Raw genomic sequence first — 18,499 nt, forward strand, 5'->3', positions numbered from 1 at the left:
CCCGGAGCCCCATCTCCGCTGACGGCGTCACCGACTGGGTGCAGCGCCGCGTCTGGTGACCGTCCGGACCGGCTGTGTGCGCTGGCCTCGTCCCGTGCAGTGTGCTCAGGGCCAAGAGGCGTTCAAGACCAGGAGGCGTCGCTCTTGAACGCACCGGGCATCTTGAGCGTCTTGAACGTGCTTGCGTCCAGAAACGTCAGTCTGCTCAGATACCCGACAGGCCAATATGACCGGGGCGTGAGATCTTTTCTCTGAGACATGATGGATTCCCTCCCCGTTGAGGCACCCCTCCCCTCTCCCCCGCCCAACCTGCATAGAAAACTTGGCGTACGTTCCATCGAGTCGATGTGGGGCATTACCATGGAGGCATTTTGTCTGGGCAACTCGAAGGGGCTAAGCTAGACACCATGTGAAGTGCAGTATCTGCTGGCACGAATGGGGAGAATGACCATCTGAAGGATATGCACACTGCAAGCTAGACATGTCTCAAAAAGGAATGCAGAATTAAATCTTCTGATGATTTGCATGCATCTCAGGGGCGTTGGTCAGCGGGGTTTCCTACGTGTAGAGCGATCCCGCCGTCCCTCGTCAGTGCATTGGTCATACATTCTGGTCACTGATGGCTCTAATGGGGGCTGGCGATTGTCTAAGCCAAGGCATCGCACAGAGGCCACCAGCCGCGATCGAGCGCCTCGACTCCACCTGAGAGGAGCCGGCCCTGACGCCGCCGTCCGTCCGGCAGCGCGACATGAGCACGGACCAGCTGGAGGCCCACCTGGTGGAGCTGACCAAGAAGGGCGGCAACACGCGCGGCGTGATGCGCCGGCTGGTGCTGGCCCACTGCCGGCAACGCAACCTGGACCGGGCGCTGGCGCTGGAGCAGGTGGGCTGCGCGCAGGAGCCGGCGCGGTCTGGCGGACGGTCACCAGCGGCGCTGCTACGCCAGAGCTCCCTGAACGGTCGTGCCCTTCTCTCGGAAAGCCGCGTCATGCTCGAAGCAGCCGTCCTATTCGCTGGAGCTGTGTCCCGATGCTCAGCCCGGCGGTGCTGCTGTCCCCGATGCTGTGCTCAGCGGCTGTTGCCGTGCTGGCAGGAGCTGCTGCGGCTGGCTGAGGACGGCGGCCGCGAGCCGCTGACGCCCGGCCTGCTGGCGGCCCTGATGGACGCGCACGTGCACCACGGCCGGCTGCAGCAGGCGCTCGAGTACAAGCGACGCCTGGAAGCGCACGTGTCTCACAAACAGAGCGTTGACCAGCACAAGATGATCGACCTGGCCGCCCTGCTGGTGCAGCACGAGCGGTCGGCAGGTGACGGTCCAGCCAACTGGGACGGCGGTCCGCGGACGGGGGTCCAGTGACCGCAGGCTAGGGGCCTGATGACGTCTGTCGTCGGTCTTCTGATGGGAGACGGTGACAGTAGATCGTCTGACGTCACGGGCAGTGGCGGTGTCAGTCGGAGGTCGTGGACGGTTGAGGCCCCTCTTCAGACTACGCGCCGAGACGTTGGCCCGCTGCTTCTTGGCAGTGCTGGTCCGACGGGACAGCGGCGGTGGTAGCCGGACGCCTCAGAGACCTGCGTCAGCCTCTGACTGACTTCACAACATCGGTGTGTGTGTGTGTGTGTGTGTGTGTGTGTGTGTGTGTGTGTGTGTGTGTGTGTGTGTGTGTGTGTGTGTGTGTGTGTGTGTGCGTGCTTGTGTGTGCGTGTGCGTGTGCTGTGTGTGTGTGTGTGTGTGTGTGTGTGTGTGTGTGGTGTGTGTGTGTGTGTGTGTGTGTGTGTGTGACGTCACACCATCGACGTCTGACGTCACAGAGGCCATGTCGCTGGTGGAGCAGCTATCGCCCGCGTTTGTGTGTGTGTTCATGACGTCCCACCGTGGATGTCGGACGTCACAGAGGCCTTGTCACTGGTGGATCAGCTGTCGCCCGTGTTTGTGTTTGTGTGTGCGTAATGTCACACCATAGATATCTGACGTCACAGAGGCCATGCCACTGGTGGATCAGCTGTCGCCCGTGTTTGTGTTTGTGTGTACGTGACGTCACACCATCGATATCTGACGTCACAGAGGCCATGTCGCTGGTTGAGCAGCTGTCGCCGGTGCCGGACGTCAGCCGCGTCGCCATGAACTGCTGGCGGCTGCTGTCGGCGGCCGCGGACACCGGCGACTCGACGCTGGCGCACAACCTGCTGCACCAGCTGGTGACCCGCGGCGTCACCACACAGTCGGCCTACAACCTCGGCCAGATCATCAGGGCGCACGTCACCGCGTGAGAGCGCGCGCGTGGCGTCGAAGGCAGCCACACTGTTGCCGGCGCCCAGAAATGCGTGTTTGGATGGTATATTTTAGGCGATTTTTTGCGACAGATCGTAGGCTATCGCTAGATTGCGGATCACAGCGTTTTCTACCTGCACGAGTGCGTGCCGTACTCTGTTTAACGCTGCTTTTTTGCTGCTTGCTTTCGGTTATGATCCCGGGGCCCTGTTTACTGCGACATGTCGGGTGTTTGTGTGTTTTGGGCATCATTTGCCCTACGACAGAGGGGTCCACATTTGCATAGCGACGTACGTCTGGGAGCAGCCGCGTTTGTCGCCGCAGCGGCTACCGTGCCGCCGCTGCTCCCAGTGTTGCATTTTGACCTGCGCTGTCGGCCGCAGGGGAGATCTGGAGGGAGCGGTGGACGAGTTCGCCCACTGCACCAAGACTCACCGGCTGGCGCCCTGGTCACACGGCCTGCTGCTGGAGGTGCTCAGACTCGCCGACGACGTTCGCAGGCAGCAGCTGCTGGACAGGGTGATCCAGCAGGTGAGCCCGCGATCCGCCTGTGCTCGCCAGTCATCCACCGCTACAGGTGGCTTTTTCCGGGATGTTCCAGCTGGATTTGGTCGTGCGACGGGTCACTTCCACATGCGCCGTCTCAAAGTTATACGTGTCGCTTATGAGTCGATTTTGTGTGTTTTACACGTCACGACCTACGTCCCGTTGTGCGCCGACTGGCGAGGGGTTCGTGTTGCGGCCCGATACGGTACGTAACCGGCTGTCGGGATGGACGCAGTGCCGTGTGTGTCGGGGTCTCCGGCGTCGAGCGTCACGCCCCGTGTGACGCTCGTGACGGTGATTCCAGCTGAGTCACTTGAACGGCACCGAGAGCGCCCAGTGCCAGCTGGCTCTGGCGTACGCCGAGGAGGGGTTCGGGTCGGCGGCGCGCGCCGTGCTGGAGGTGAGGCGGCGCGGGCGGGCCCGAGCGGCGCGTCACCGCCGCGCGGCACGCGGCCTGCTGGCCGCGGCGGCTTGTCTCACGTTGTATCCTGTCTCACGCCCACCGTGTCGGGTCGCATCACATCTCCCACCTGTCTTCACACGATAGGCGAGAGCTTTCCTCGCCTTTGGAGATGTGCAGCCCGTCACCTGACACACGGCCACACCGGTACCGGGTGTCAGGGTCTGCGCCCCTTCAGTCGACGATGTCGGGGGCAGCCGTGTCGCAGGCTGTCTCGCCCTTCTGTTGGCTTGATACTGTTCAGTGCAGCGGTGGAAGGTCGTGTTCGCTTGCTGTGCGTCTCACGAAGTTTGGCCGTGCAGGCCTAGAACAAATGATGCCGACTACATGCGAGTAATCTGGGCAGGTTTGCCGCTTTTACAGTCTCGAGTAGCGTTCAGAGTTCACAATAGTGAGTTTGTGTCGAACAGCCTTCACTGGCAAAAACGTTGCTGGTGTCAGGAATGCTATTTTGTCATCGAACAACAAACCATCACAAGGATATGTTCTCAAACAAATTCATTTCTGACGACAGTATTTGTCGTGCATTTTGCACGTTTCCGAACGCACCCCGGACAATTTGGACAGTTCCTGCTACATTTTTGGTACTGTAAATGCGGCCTTAAACTTCTGAAGTTCACTTGTCCGACGAAACGGGCCGTGCAACGAGTATCGCCAACTTGGAGGTTCAAACGGAGTAGCGCTACTGGAGGGACGGGTCGCGGCGAAACAAAATGACCGACCGGCGCACAGCAGTACAGCGCCGCCAGGTGGGCGGTGCGCGTCGCTGCGCGCATGGGTGGCCACTGTCCTGTGCCCGGCCGTTGGAGTATGCACGTGACTAACACGCACGGCGTTTCCGGCGTCCACAGTCTTTGGGACCGAACGCCCTGTTCACGGACAAGCGTCTGAAGCGACACTGTAACCGGCTGGCGGCCAGCGGGCGGACGGAGGCGCTGGCGCAGCTGCTGCGCGTGGTGCCGAACCGAGGGGCCCGCGGCCTCGTTTACTGGGCGCTGCTCAACGCCCACGGTGCGTACTGCTGCACAAACACGGCTGCCGCACACCGTGGTAAACCGACACCGCACGACCCGCTGCTTCCGTTCAACGCTGGCGGTTTGAGAGTGCGTGCGATGATGCCTGGCTGGCGTAGCCGGCGGTGTGCTGTGCGTCGTTCAGCCGGCGTCCTCTGATCAGGCCGCAATGGTGCGAGTGAAACGGCCCAGCGGCGTCAGCCCGCACGTGAGGTAGCAGCGTCTGTCTGAGTGGTGATTGGTCATGTCTGCCGGGCGTTGACGGTGCTGTGCGGTAGTGGTGATTGGTCGTGTCTGCCGGGCGTTGACGGTGCTGTGCGGTAGTGGTGATTGGTCGTGTCTGCCGGGCATTGACGGTGCTGTGCGGTAGTGGTGATTGGTCGTGTCTGCCGGGCGTTGACGGTGCTGTGCGGTAGTGGTGATTGGTCGTGCCTGCCGGGCGTTGACGGTGCTGTGCGGTAGTGGTGATTGGTCGTGTCTGCCGGGCGTTGACGGTGCCGTGCGGTAGTGGTGATTGGTCGTGTCTGCCGGGCGTTGACGGTGCTGTGCGGTAATGGTGATTGGTCGTGCCTGCCGGGCGTCGACGGTGTGCGGTAGTGGTGATTGTCTTGGTGTGGTCGTGCCTGCCGGGCGTTGACGGTGCTGTGCGGTAGTGGTGATTGGTCGTGTCTGCCGGGCGTTGACAGTGCTGTGCGGTAGTGGTGATTGGTCGTGTCTGCCGGGCATTGACGGTGCTGTACGGTAGTGGTGATTGGTCGTGTCTGCCGGGTTGACGGTGCTGTGCGGTAGTGGTGATTGGTCGTGTCTGCCGGGCGTTGACGGTGCTGTGCGGTGGTGGTGATTGGTCGTGCCTGCCGGGCGTTGACGGTGCTGTGCGGTAGTGGTGATTGGTCGTGTCTGCCGGGCGTTGACGGTGCTGTGCGGTAGTGGTGATTGGTCGTGCCTGCCGGGCGTTGACGGTGCTGTGCGGTAGTGGTGATTGGTCGTGCCTGCCGGGCGTTGACGGTGCTGTGCGGTAGTGGTGATTGGTCGTGTCTGCCGGGCGTTGACGGTGCTGTGCGGTAGTGGTGATTGGTCGTGTCTGCCGGGCGTTGACGGTGCTGTGCGGTAGTGGTGATTGGTCGTGCCTGCCGGGCGTTGACGGTGCTGCGCGGTAGTGGTGATTGGTCGTGCCTGCCGGGCGTTGACGGTGCTGTGCGGTTGCGTGTGAGGCGCTGCGACGCGATTGACCGCGCCCGCTGCTCGGCAGAGGCGGCGGCCGATCTCGGCGGGGTGGAGGAGGTGCTCCGGCTGCTGGAGGAAGAGGTCGGGACCGGCCCCGCCCAGGGCCGGCTGTTCCAGCACGCCCAGCAGCTGGCCGGTCGGCTGCGCGGCCAGTGACGCGCTCAGTCGCGGGCAGGTGACGGCCGTTCCCTCGGGCCGCGCCGGCGCCGCACGCCCATCATCCTGGGCCATGCAGAGTTGAGGGGCACGGCCCTTGGCGGGACAGACGTACAGATCGGGCCAACAGGGACTGGACCTCGTACGGGTCAGCCAACAGGGACTGGACTTCGTACGGGTCCGACCAGCAGGTACCAGACCTCGAACGGGTCGGGCCAGCAGGGACTGGACCTCGCACGGGTCGGGCCAGCAGGCGCCGTACCTCGCACAGTTGTGACCAGCAGGGGCCGGGCCTCGGAGCAGCGTCTGCCTGGCCATGACCCGGCGCTTCTGGGGTTTGTGGCGCCGCCACGGACTGGCCACTCGCTGGCGCCTGCCGTCGCAACGGTTATTGTCGCTGAATGCTGAGTTTGAGTGGGATGTAGTGCGAACTGTGCAAGATGTACTGTGCTTTCATATGAAGGACAATGACACAACGAATCGGCGTCGTGGTTGCCGGTTTTCACGATTTGAATTGGGCCTGGCGTTCCTTGGAAAGTTTTTTTCCTTTAATTTTGTCAAACTCCGCGGCGGAATGTCCCGCAAAAATTGTGCTGACACCAGAACTGAGAACGCCTACACGTAACACGGTCACTGACGCCATATTCACAGATCAAACGACTTGTTTTAAAACCGTATATTAAGTCTTGACCAATTGCGATTAGGAAAGCATAGAGAGCATTCATGTCACAGCGAAGACTCGTATTTAATGCGGCAGCAAAGAAAACCCTCACGCCACTGAAAGACAGAGAGCTGTGCCCACTCCAGAAACGGTCAGCTGCACTTAGTCATAGCGCCAGCCAGCTGCCTGGTTCCAGGTCGTCTGGACCTATCACGCTACTATTTGTAAAGGAAGCAAGATGGGGGTTTGACACCGACCCAGACCGAAACATCCTCGCCATCATGGTAGAAAGACAGGGAAGCCTACATGGAGTCAGTCAAAAGCACGTATGCAGAGGAAATAATGTCAGGATATCCCGGGTTATTGAATCTCATCTGCTCGCTCGTTACAATGCTATCGTACCACGCCTGTCTTAAGCGTAGGCACGCATGTCGGGCTAGCGTGCCCCTGCCGTTAGGACTGCTTGTGTGCCCTCGACGCCGGAGTGTGCCCCGACGCCGGGGCATTCTCCGGTGTGCCCCCGGCGCCGGAGTGGTCTCCGGTGTGCCTCTGGCGCCGGAGTGGTCCCCGGCGCCGGTAGTGGTCCCAGGCGCCGGAGTGGTCCCCGGCGCCGGAGCTGGTCCCTGGTGCAGTGTGCGCCTCCGGCGCCGGAGTGGTCCCCGGCGCCGGAGTGGTCCCCGGCGCCGGAGTGGTCCCAGGCGCCAGAGGGTGTCCCGACGCCGGAGCACCCCCGGTGGTGTGTGCCTCCGGCGCCGGAGTGGTCCCCAGCGCCGGAGTGTGCCCCCGCCGGCCGGAGCAGTTCCCCGCCGTCCGGATCGGTGAGGCTCCGAGGACGGGTAGCGAGCTTCAGCCGGGAGTGAGTCGCTCGGGGAAACCGGAATGCTTTGAATCGAGGTACACAGGTATCACAGGACAATGTCATCACAATAGGATTGTGTGGTGGACTCCACAAGGAAGTCGATACCCACGATGAGTCATGGAAGACAGGTGACCGGTCGAGATAACTGACTCAAAATAAGTCATACCGTCGTACGCACGCGTGCGTACCCCCCCCCCCCCCCCCCGCTCCATTTCCCGTCCCAACAATCTCCAGATCAACACTGGCGAGCTTCAGCTAGCCCAAAGCGTGACGCCAGCTGCCCTGATGTCTCCGGTGATGTCAGCTGCCTTGATGTCTCCGGTGATGTCAGTCGCCCTGATGTCTCCAGTGATGTCAGCCGCCCTGATGTCTCCGGTGACGTCAGCTGCCCTGATGTCTCCGATGACGTCAGCTGTCCTGGTGTCTCCGGTGACATCAGCTGCCCTGATGTCTCCTGTCGTATCAGCTGCCCTGGTGTCTCCGGTGATATCAGCTGCTCTGATGTCTCCGGTGATATCAGCTGCCCTGATGTCTCCGGTGATATCAGCTGCCCTGGTGTCTCCGGTGATATCAGCTGCCCTGGTGTCTCCGGTGATATCAGCTGCCCTGATGTCTCCGGTGACGTCAACTGCCCTGGTGTCTCCTGTGACGTCACAGCTTCCCCTGGCGGCGCCCCCTCTGATGTCGCCGGCGGCCCGTGCCGTCGCAGCGAATCGGACCACTCAGAGCTCGACCCTGCGCTGTCGCTGCGGCTCGGCTTCGTGCGCCTGGCGCGCACGCCGAAAGTGCGGGTGCTGTCGCACGTGGTCGGCGGCGGCCAGCACCTGGCGCACCACCTCACTGACATCTAGCGTGTAGTTGGTAAACTTCTCGTGCGCGCCCAGCTCCGGATGCTCGCCCTGGCCCGGAAAACAGCACATGAGGAAGCGGCCGAGCTGAACAGTTATACGCTTTGCACACATTACGTACAGTTAGAGACAGACGCACACAAGACTTCAGTACCCATGCCGCTAACAGTCTCTCACTGGCCGACGCCTGGCCAGCCAGAACAGGCTTAGACCAGTTTTCAAACAGGCCGGTCGGCGGCGGCGTGAACGTCGCCCACTTCCTCCCGCAATCAAGCCCAGGACAAACAATCGCCGATGCTCTGCCACCGGTGGCGCCCTGACCTCGTTCTGCGGCGTCAGCTTGTCGCGGTGCTCCCAAGTGCGGTAGTGGAGGCCGCGCAGCCGGGCCAGGTCGCGATAGCAGTCCGGGTCCTCGCAATTGTAGAGCTCAAACACGGCGCCCCAGTCGGGTAGCATGAGCATGTGGGTCAGTCCGGCCCCGTGCATGCCGACCAGCACGTCGGAGCCCGCCACCAGCCGTACCTGCTCCAGGAACGGCGTGGCGTGCGTGAACGCCGCCTGCCGGAGACGAGTAGGGTCAGCGCAGAGACAGAAGGAGGGACGGCGCCACCGGCAAGACAGACGGATCGTTACAGAACCGGACAGGCAGATGGGTCAGCACGGAGACGGACAGAGGGACGGGGTCAGCACGGAGACGGACGGAGGGACGGGTCAACACGGAGACGGACGGAGGGACGGAGTCAATACGGAGACAGACAGATAGACAGATCATCACGGAGACGGACGAAGGGACGGGTCAACACGGAGACGGGCAGACAGACAGATCATCACGGAGACGGATGAGGGATGGGTCAACACGGAGATGGACGGAGGGATGGAGTCATCACGGATACGGACGAGGGACAAGGTCAACACGAAGATGGACGGAGAGATGGAGTCATTACGGAGATGGACAGGATCATCACGAACACGGCGAGGTGGCGCCAGGAGCCAAGGATACTGTGCTTATCTGCCGGCGGGTTAGTGTCGATACTCTGAACTGCTGATGTTGCAGCCGCCGTAACGCGTCTCCGGCGCGACGGCGGCAGTCACGGCGCGACGGCGACGGCGATAGTCACGGCGCGATGGCGATGGTCATAGCGTGAAGGTGACGGTCTCGGCGCGACGGCGGCAGTCTCGGCGGGCTCACCTTAATCAGCTGCACGCCGTGCTGTCCGCGCAGCGCCGTCAGCAGCTGCTCCTCGTTCAGCACGCGCCGGTGCCTGGACTGGCGGGAAATCCAGACCACGCGCACTGTGTCGTCGGTCACGACCGTGCGCGGCGCCACGCCCAGACGGTGCAGCACGTGGCGCGAGAAGGCGTGGAACAGTCCGCTGCGCTGACAGCCGGGCACCTGGCGGCCGGCCGGCCAGGGTGCGTTAGGTGGGTTCAACGTCACCCGCCGTGCGTCGCACGTGCTCACCCACCGCCTACCCAGTCAACACGCTGTGTTCAGCACGCTCGCCACACATTGGTCTCTCCCGCCCAGCGTCAGCCCCGCCCCACCGACGCCCTCGCCCTCACTCCTCACCCCACTTCACCCACTGTCAACCACGCTGGCCGTACTTCAGCCTAGCTTCCCGCTACAATCAAGTATCGGGGCGGGTATCTCTTATAGCCGGCGCTGTGGTAAGAACGGTGACCATCCATCCTCCTCCGACGGCCAGAGCCAGGGAGTCCGGTTAGGTCAGTCCCTGACCAGGTGTGGTCAGGGAGCACGGTCAAGTTAGACCCCGATAAAGCGTGGTCAGGGAGCAAGGTTAGGTCAGACCCCGGTCAGGCGCGGTTAGGGAGAATGGTTAGGTCAGACCCCGGTCAAGCGTGATCAGGGAGCAAGGTTAGGTCAGACCCCGATAAAGCGTGGCCAGGGAGCATGGTTAGGTCAGACCCCGGTCAGGCGCGGCTAGGGAGCATGGTTAGGTCAGACCCCGGTCAGGCGCGGTTAGGGAGCATGGTTAGGTCAGACCCCGGTCAAGCGTGATCAGGGAGCAAGGTCAGGTTAGACCCCGATAAAGCGTGGCCAGGGAGCATGGTTAGGTCAGACCCCGGTCAAGCGTGATCAGGGAGCAAGGTTAGGTCAGACCCCGGTCAGGCGCGGTTAGGGAGCACGGTCAGGTTAGACCCCGGTCAGGCGTGGTCAGGGAGCATGGTTAGGCCAGACCCCGGTCAAGCGTGGCCAGGGAGCATGGTTAGGTCAGACCCCGGTCAAGCGTGGTCAGGGAGCATGGTCAGGTTAGACCCCGATAAAGCGTGGCCAGGGAGCATGGTTAGGTCAGACCCCGGTCAGGCGCGGTTAGGGAGCATGGTTAGGTCAGACCCCGGTCAAGCGTGGTCAGGGAGCATGATTAGGTCAGACCCCGGTCAAGCGTGGTCAGGGAGCACGGTTAGGTCAGACCCCGGTCAAGCGCGGTTAGGGAGCATGGTTAGGCCAGACCCCGGTCGAGCGTGGTCAGGGAGCATGGTTAGGTCAGACCCCGGTCAAGCGTGGTCAGGGAGCATGGTTAGGCCAGACCCCGGTCAAGCGTGATCAGGGAGCATGTTAGGTCAGACCCGGTCAAGCTGATCAGGGAGCAGTTAGGTCAGACCCTGGTCAGGCGGGGATAGGGAGCAAGGTTAGGTCAGACCCCCCGGGACGGTCAGGAAGCGGTGCACGGTCAGGTAGACCCGGTCAGGGGGTAGGATGGTGAGGCCAGACCCCGGTCAAGCGTGGCAGGGAGCATGGTTAGGTCAGACCCCGGTCAAGCGTGGTCAGGGAGCATGGTTAGGTCAGACCCGGTCAAGCGTGATCAGGGAGCATGGTTAGGTCAGACCCCGGTCAAGTGTGGTTGGGGGGCATGGTTAGGTCAGACCCCGGTCAGGGACGGTTAGGGAGCATGGTCAGGTTAGACCCCGGTCAAGCGTGATCAGGGAGCACGGTTAGGTCAGACCCCGGTCAAGCGCGGTCTGGGAGCCCGGTCAGGTCACATCTTGATCAGGCCCGGTCAGGAAACGGGATCTGCTAGCTCTGTTAAGACAGCTGGCTAGAACAGCTGCGCGACTGCAACGATTTAAGCTGAGTTTGACGATGCATGCAAGTACTTACTATGGCATATAAACGTCAATGCTACAAATAATGTGCACATGCATTTGAGTGTGCTACATTGACTTTGTGTCGCACAGCTTCAGTGCCGCCATGCAAATGTCAGTTAATTCAACCCACCCTTGGCCACCTTTGGTTCTGTATTTCCAATCGCCTGCCGACCTCGTGACATTGGTATGATATCACCCACAGCTATCGCCAGCATGGGGCCACTCCGCTGCTGCATCACAATTCCACGACCTGACCTGATCTAGCCCTTACTAGCGGCGTGTTGTAGAATAGGCCGAAGATCATGCGCGGCGGCAGGGGGAAGACGACGTCCTTGAAGCACACTCGTCGGCCCATTACATCGTTCAGGCTCCACACTGGCCGGTCTGAGAACACCTGGCGGCCGCGGTCGGTGCCAACTTAGTTCGGGCGCTCGGCGGCCGCCCGTGCCTGGTCGGGCGGCGTCCAGGACACCTGCTACCGAACATCTGGCGCCACTGGGCCACCGAGCCGCACACCGGCACCGAACGAAACGCCCGTCACATCCGCATGACGGATAGTAATTTCCGTAATCTTATGTTTATATATATATATATATATATATATACATATATATATATATATATATATATATACATATGTGTATATAATCTACACTGCTCAAACGACACAAAAAACATGGTGCCCAACATGTTGCAATCAATATCTACCAGTTGGTGCGATCTCTAAAACCTGCAAGCGTTTCTTTCCCACCCTCAGAACGCTGGTAAAGAACTAAATGCAGACCTTCCATCAAATCGATCCATCCACTGGACCATCTTAACTTTCAGAACTGACAGCGTGAGGTTAAGCTCCTGTAATCTTTAAAGCCTTTAAAGGAACAACACGACAGAACAGCCCTAGGACATGGGCTGGAAGGTGAAGAGTGCCAGGGCTCACCTCGAACATCTCCTGGAAGGTGGATCGGTATGGGACGTTTTCCCACACCAGCAGCTGCTTATCGGTGCTGAAGGAGCCGGGGTGGTCGCCGTGCCCGGACTCGTTCAGGTGCTGGCTGGCGTACAGGTTGAAGAAGTCGCAGAAGTGGTGGTACATGCTGACCGCTGTGAGACAGACAACGTCAGTACAAACAGTCCAGGACACAGACACATCGTTTCCCGTCGCCCAAGTCCTGGACAACTTAAATTGAGCTAGAAAAAACGAGCAATCGACTCCAATCGTAATACAGCTAGCCTATGTACAAAAATGAACAGGCATTGTAACATGAACAATAAGTCCCAAACATATTTACTTTCCATGGATCTATAGAAGGTGGTGGCACCTGAGCACAGCTTATAATCTTCCTTTCTATGATTTCTCCTGGGCCAGTGTCAGAAGCTGCCATGAAGCTCCCAATATGCGATATAAGCTCCGGCCTAGTGCCATTTCTTTCATCAGGAGATGGCACCCTGACATCTCCTGGCCTTCGAACAGGGCAGATGGCGCAGCTGACGGAGCGGCCACGAGGGCCACTGACATGCGTCGATCTTCATGATGTAGGTGGGCGTAGTGACGACCATGTCGCACTCCTCGGGCCCGAGCGGCGGGCCGTCCACCAGGTGCTGGATCTCAGGCGACCACGACTGCAGCGCGCTCATGAACTCCAGCTCCTCCGCCAGCCGCGTCCGGTTCACCCTGGCGGCGCGGCGCACCAGCCTCACACTGACGGGCCGCGGCACCGGACAGACACGTGCGGCGGCGGCAGCGATCGGGCCGGGCGGATGGCCCCACTCCAAAACCCATCGGTGAAAGGAGCCGCGCTTTGCGAGCAGGCCATCAGGGGAGACAGCCGCGAGTTCGCAAGGGATCATAGTTGTCGGGCACGTGTCTGGCAAGGAGACACTTCAAGCCGCACACAGCGCCAACAGCAGCGGCCGGTGTTTAGTAACCAACATCACTCGCGTTCATATTACCAGGCAATACCAAATAGAAGCCTGGCTGTATGAAATTGATCCGTGAGCAGCCTTTCACTGTGGGCAGATATATTTTGTTCAGCACAGACGAATAACTTCCGAGGACATTAAGCCCTGGCGCCGCTCGGCGTAATCGACCGACCCGCAGTGTCCAGAGATCTGGCCCGGCTTGAGCACATCCATCTTGTAGCGCAGCAGCTCGTGACGCCGCTCGGTGAGGTCCCGGAAGTCCAGCCGGATGTTGCGGCCCCGACAAAACTCCATCTTGGCAGTGCAGTTTAGTGAGGATGCGTCCTGGGCACACCCACACCTATGTTAAGCATGTGATCACTGGTGTGCGTGGTCCAGGGTAGGATGGGTAATGGCCCTGGGGGGCATAACATGAATCCTTTTTCAATCCTTTCCACATAAGTATGTGCAGTTCTTCCTTGCCACACACTGGCTTTTTCATTTGCATGTAGTACCTTTGTTTTGCTATGGTTCCATCTCACCAACGAAAACTGCTCTGCAACTCAACAGCAAAGCTTACTCTCTATGTTCATATTCATTTATGTATTCATCTAATTCAACTCTAATAAGCCTGCACTTAACTCATCTTTTTTTGAGTGGGAGCCAATTTAAAGTAATAATAACTTAAAGGTGTTTGTCAAAAGACCACAACAATGTAAATATCTTAGATTTCATTGTATAACACAGATCTTGAGCTCCTGGATTACATATGATAAGGCAGACAAGTTAGATGCCAGAACTAAAAATGTTGATACCCCATGCTTGTACCAGCTCACTCAAAGTAGCATCAAAGGTTCATCACATCACATGATTCTTACCTGTGTTTTATGTAGTGGAGTGCAGAGAGAAAACAATGACTTGTGACGCTTCTTAATGTATCCAAAGTCTGCTTGCTCATAGTACATTTCCAGCTGCTCTCTCCTGGATGATGTCCAGCCTTTACTTTTGCCATCACAGTCTGGGATCAGATATGACTTGTATAATGGACAGTAATCTTCATAGCCCCAACACAGCTCTTGATCCAGATAGGGCTGAAAAGGTTAACATATGATTAATGGGCATATTAAGACACAGATGCACATAACCTAAACATGGTTATTAACAACTACAAAGTTGAATTCAGAACATAAAGGCCAATCAAACACTGCCAGATCAAACATTGCCAGACCACACCTGCCTTAAGAGGCCACCATTATGTTGGTACCTAAATGCTTATTGCTAGCTTCTCATTGCCTGCCTTCATTATATTATTTAATATAAATCAACCCAATTTAAGCAGGCTTGGTCTGAGGTTTTGATGATATTGTCAATGTAAAGTAGCCTATGCATACACACCAAATGTGGCATCAGTGTGCTGAAACCTGACATTCATGTACACCAGTCTCAGGTTAGGCCAAGTTGAGCTGAAATTTCAAGTGCATGCTTTGTGAAAAAACATTTACTTAAACACCATTTGATTTACAATGTAAATGTGCTGAAATTATTGTTGTGATATTGCTGCCACAAAAGATGCAATCAGTGTGACACACAGTTTTTACATTCTGGCCAGCAAGTACAAGGATTTGTCAGCATACCTCAAAGAAGCACTTTTTGGGCAGTACCAATCCACAAAGGTGCAGATAGAGCAGCACCTGAACAGCTTTCAAAAAGTGAGGATTAGATCTGAGTGTCTGGTACAAAGCAGGCTGCAAAATATTGTCCCTGCTCCAAATATTTGCAAGCCAACTACTTTACCAATTGCATGAACAGAAAGAGGGCATACTGCATGGGTCCTGAGCATTAATATGACAATGCAGTTATTGGTGTTCCATTAAAGGTTTGACAATGTGTCACATTCTCCTTACAAAAAGAGATAAACAATATGGACTATCCTACAGGGCATTCTGCCATGGCCTTTATGTGAATGTTATGTACAGCATGCCATTGTTAAAAATTGGAAAACAGATCCAAAAAAGTCATGCCATTACTTACCCGAAGCTCACAGCTTGAGTTTTGCCTACAGCTCTCAGCAAACTCTGGGTGTGTACTGACATAGAATGGAACATGCTCTGGGTGTAGCCGGAGCTCAGAGATCAGATTACCAAGTCCACATGCACACAACAGCACAAAATTGAAGCCTAAGTTTAAGTAATTCATTGACGAAGTCTCAATTAACTATGAAATCCACTGTCTTCAGACGTTGTCAATGTTGTGGCTCTTCGCGCATAGCTTTCACAGAGCTATTAATCAGGTGTTTCAAGATTCAACCCAACAACCAAAAATGCAAAAAACCTGTCGGTAATGATTTCAGTCCTAATACCACGGTTTAGAAATAATTAGAAGAACCGTGGCGACAACCGGCACGACTCTAAGGCCCACACAGAATGACAAATGCAACCGCAAGCACCGTGTTTGTATCATACGCGTGAGAAGTGTCTGCAAAATTACGCCGCGTTCAGCTGAGCTTTGTTGTGAGCCCTAACGTCAAAGAACATCCATGCCCGATAAACGGGTCGCAGCGCCAGCAACCCGCAGGGCGAGGGAAGGGGGGCGCAGTGGCCAGGCTCCCGTGGTGACGCTGTAATTATCTAAAGGTATGCATGCATCTAAACGGTATGAAGAGCCGTGTCTATAACAAGCATGCACGGATCTGCTTTCCTGGGGTGGAGTTGTTAAGCAAGAAGATAACCCAGAACATGAGGAGGGCATCGCTCATTTAGAGCTACTGGGCCTGCTGAGCCAGCCTTTCGAGCCACCTCATCCCTAGACATGAATAATCACCCAGTCAAGCATACACAGATAAAAGGCTCAATAATTTTGGCCTACATGGACTATAACATGAGCAGATATTGCAGGCAACTGCCAAAACCTGGATAGAACTTCACACTGCTCTGAGGTTATTTACACCTTCCAGCACTGGTCAAAATAACCTAGTGTGTTACTTAGAACTTGGAACTAGTTATCTAAAACCATTCTCTTTAATTTCCCACTGGTACACACCTGCTCAAACATGAGCTAGGTAATTCTTGTTGGCACATTGAGCAACTGGAGCTGTGTTCTACCTGGTCGTCTCGTTCACATAAAGCTATAGTCGCAAGGTTGGGTTCTGAATGATGCTGCATAGGTGATTATGACTAAGTTTGTTAGGGTGTTTCATTGTGTTGATAACCCAATGTGATTGTGTTCTGATGTCTTAGTACACTTCTAGAAGCAAGGATTTGTTTCACAGTGTTGTGACTGCAGGCATGCAAGGTAACTTTGAGAAGCAATATTTACTTTATGTTTAGGTCTAGTACAAAATGATAGAGAGTCTTAAAATCATAACCTAGGTATATCTTAGGGTGGTCAGTGCAAGGTTTGTTATTATTTATCAGCTGGCAAAACCAAGTTTTGATAGCTGCAATTAGCTAAGGCTTTGGTAATAAGTCTGGAAAAAGGTGAACCTATGTTTGGTGTAATCATATAATCACAACTGGTGAGCTGGAAAGAAAGTTGTCTGGGCAGGCTCATATTTGGCTTCACAACTATTCCATTATGTTAAAACAAAGAAGAAAGGGGCATGCTGACCTTTGGTCCAGCCCCCATCCTCCAAGTTACTGGGGTCCTTCACTCCTAATCATCATCTAGCAAACATTAGCTGTGTCATGGCCTTCAGCAGTATAGATGTCACTGCTGATGATTTTAAAGTGACATATTGGAAATGAGGCCATCTTTCACTTGGTAGCCTGTGGCCTATATTCATGGCCATAGCCAGCAGATGCCTGCTTGCATCCACTTGCTGACTTAGACCACCCTGTTTCCAGGGTTGAACATGGCATCTGTACCTCCCATGATTGAGCCCGCCATGGCCAAGCTGACAGCTCAGCACACACACTTGCTGACGTCCCAGTATGAGGTGATCCGGCTGATCCTCTCATACCTGCCGTCGCCTCTGCTTTATGCGGCGCGCGCCGTCTGCAGCGTGTGGCGTGACGTGGCCGATATCGTGCTGAAGCAGCGGCGGGCCGGCGGCGGCGCCGTGCTCTGGGACACAGAGCCGGCGCTGGCCGACGACGAGCCGGCGGCGGCCGCGGCCGGCCGCCTGCTGCGCCGCATGCTGGCGCGCTGCTACGCTGAGCCGGCGTTGGCGCTGTTCGTGCAGTCGCTGAAGGATGGCGCGCAGCGGCGTCTGGTGCCGCACCTGGAGCCGCTGCTGCCGCCCGGCTGCGCGGTGGCCGGCGTCTCGTCCCGGTCCGGCTGCGTAGCCACCCCGCACGGCAGCGCGCCGCTGGAGGAGCAGACTGGTGGCCGGCTGGGCCTGCTGCTGCTGCCGCGCCGGCGCGGCGCCACCGTCGGCGCGCGCATGGTGCGCGTGCGTGCTCCGGCCACGGCCGAACAGCTGCGCGCTCAGCTGCCGGAGGGCGCCTGGGACGAGCTGCGCGCTGCGCTCGTCTTCTTCAGCTCGCGTCGCGGCATGCACGCCGCCGAGGCGCTGGCGCGCCTGGTGCGCGCACAGTTCGACGGCCGCGTGGCGCTGGCCGGCGGCTGGGCCGACATGATGACGCCGCGCGCGCCGGCCGACGCGCTGCTGCTGGTGTTCTTCAGCGGGTCGGGCGTACGCGCCGCCTCGGTGGTCGTGGACGACGACAGCGGGCCGCAGCCGCCGCGCGACACGGAGGCGGCCGCGCGCCGGCTCGCGCAGCTCCGACTGCCGGCCGCGCACACGCTCGGCTTCATGGTGGCGTGCTGCGCGCGCGGCCAGCACGCTTTCGCGCCCGGCCACGAGGCGGCCGTATTCGCGCGCCACCTGCCCGGCGTGCCGCTGTTCGGCGCGTTCGTCAACGGGGAGTTGGGCAGCACGACGCCGGCCGGCGAGGGCGACAAGTCGCGGCCGCCGGCTGACGACGAGGCCATGATTCTGTCCTACACCACGCTCCTGATGCTGGTGAACTTTTCCGGAGCGGGGGAGCGCCAGAAGACGTGACGCGGCCTGTGGGTGCTGCTCCGCCCGCACTGGAGAGCACCCGTTGTGTGCCGCACGTGTAGTGGACGACTTAGCTGGTTTCAGGTGATAGACTCATGCAGTGCTTGTGGCTGGTACCTGTGAAATTTCTACGGTGATATCGGATGGTCGAGTGATATATCGGGCATCGGAACCTTTCCACCAGGTGTGCGGTTGTTCATGTATTGCACGGTCGGTAACGTATGTGCAGGATTGTGTGGCCGAGTTTGTAAGAGTGGTATTCTATTGGACGATGCTCGACGTGCCGGTGCTCCGGGCGGGTTGTGCCTGCTCATGGCCCAAAGTTTCAGTCCTTCTTTTGATCGACTGTCGTTTTCTTTTAGTTATGGTAATCCTGCACCCAGAGACATATATTTGCTCGAGCCACGTGCTTTTGCTGCAGGCAGCGGCGCGGTCACACAACAGGTGTGTA

At 57.9% G+C, this 18,499-nt stretch overlaps 2 protein-coding genes across 2 annotated transcripts; one reads left to right on the forward strand and one right to left on the reverse strand.

Moving 5' to 3' along the window:
- Positions 1–742: 742 nt before the first annotated feature.
- LOC119098762 (leucine-rich PPR motif-containing protein, mitochondrial) lies at positions 743–6,151 on the forward strand (the record flags this gene model as incomplete). Its single annotated transcript, XM_037221789.1, is given in 7 exon segments — positions 743–883; positions 1,094–1,307; positions 2,066–2,267; positions 2,656–2,803; positions 3,123–3,218; positions 4,130–4,289; positions 5,541–6,151. Coding segments are annotated over 7 exon segments (1,092 nt in total), but the record flags the coding sequence as incomplete, so codon positions are not given.
- Positions 6,152–7,384: 1,233 nt separating this feature from the next.
- Positions 7,385–15,480, reverse strand: Eogt (EGF-domain O-GlcNAc transferase). The gene is made up of 9 exons (XM_037221788.1): positions 15,078–15,480; positions 13,925–14,137; positions 13,240–13,391; positions 12,662–12,819; positions 12,085–12,248; positions 11,419–11,541; positions 9,229–9,432; positions 8,361–8,597; positions 7,385–8,090 (listed from the first exon to the last, which is right to left on the reverse strand). The coding sequence occupies exons 1-9, from the start codon at positions 15,240–15,242 to the stop codon at positions 7,914–7,916; spliced, it is 1,593 nt and encodes a 530-aa protein (XP_037077683.1). The 5' UTR covers positions 15,243–15,480; the 3' UTR covers positions 7,385–7,913.
- Positions 15,481–18,499: the final 3,019 nt, after the last annotated feature.

Source organism: Pollicipes pollicipes, unplaced genomic scaffold, assembly GCF_011947565.3.
Source record: "Pollicipes pollicipes isolate AB1234 unplaced genomic scaffold, Ppol_2.1 Scaffold_4740;HRSCAF=5597_pilon_pilon_pilon, whole genome shotgun sequence".
NCBI lineage: Eukaryota > Metazoa > Arthropoda > Thecostraca > Pollicipedomorpha > Pollicipedidae > Pollicipes > Pollicipes pollicipes.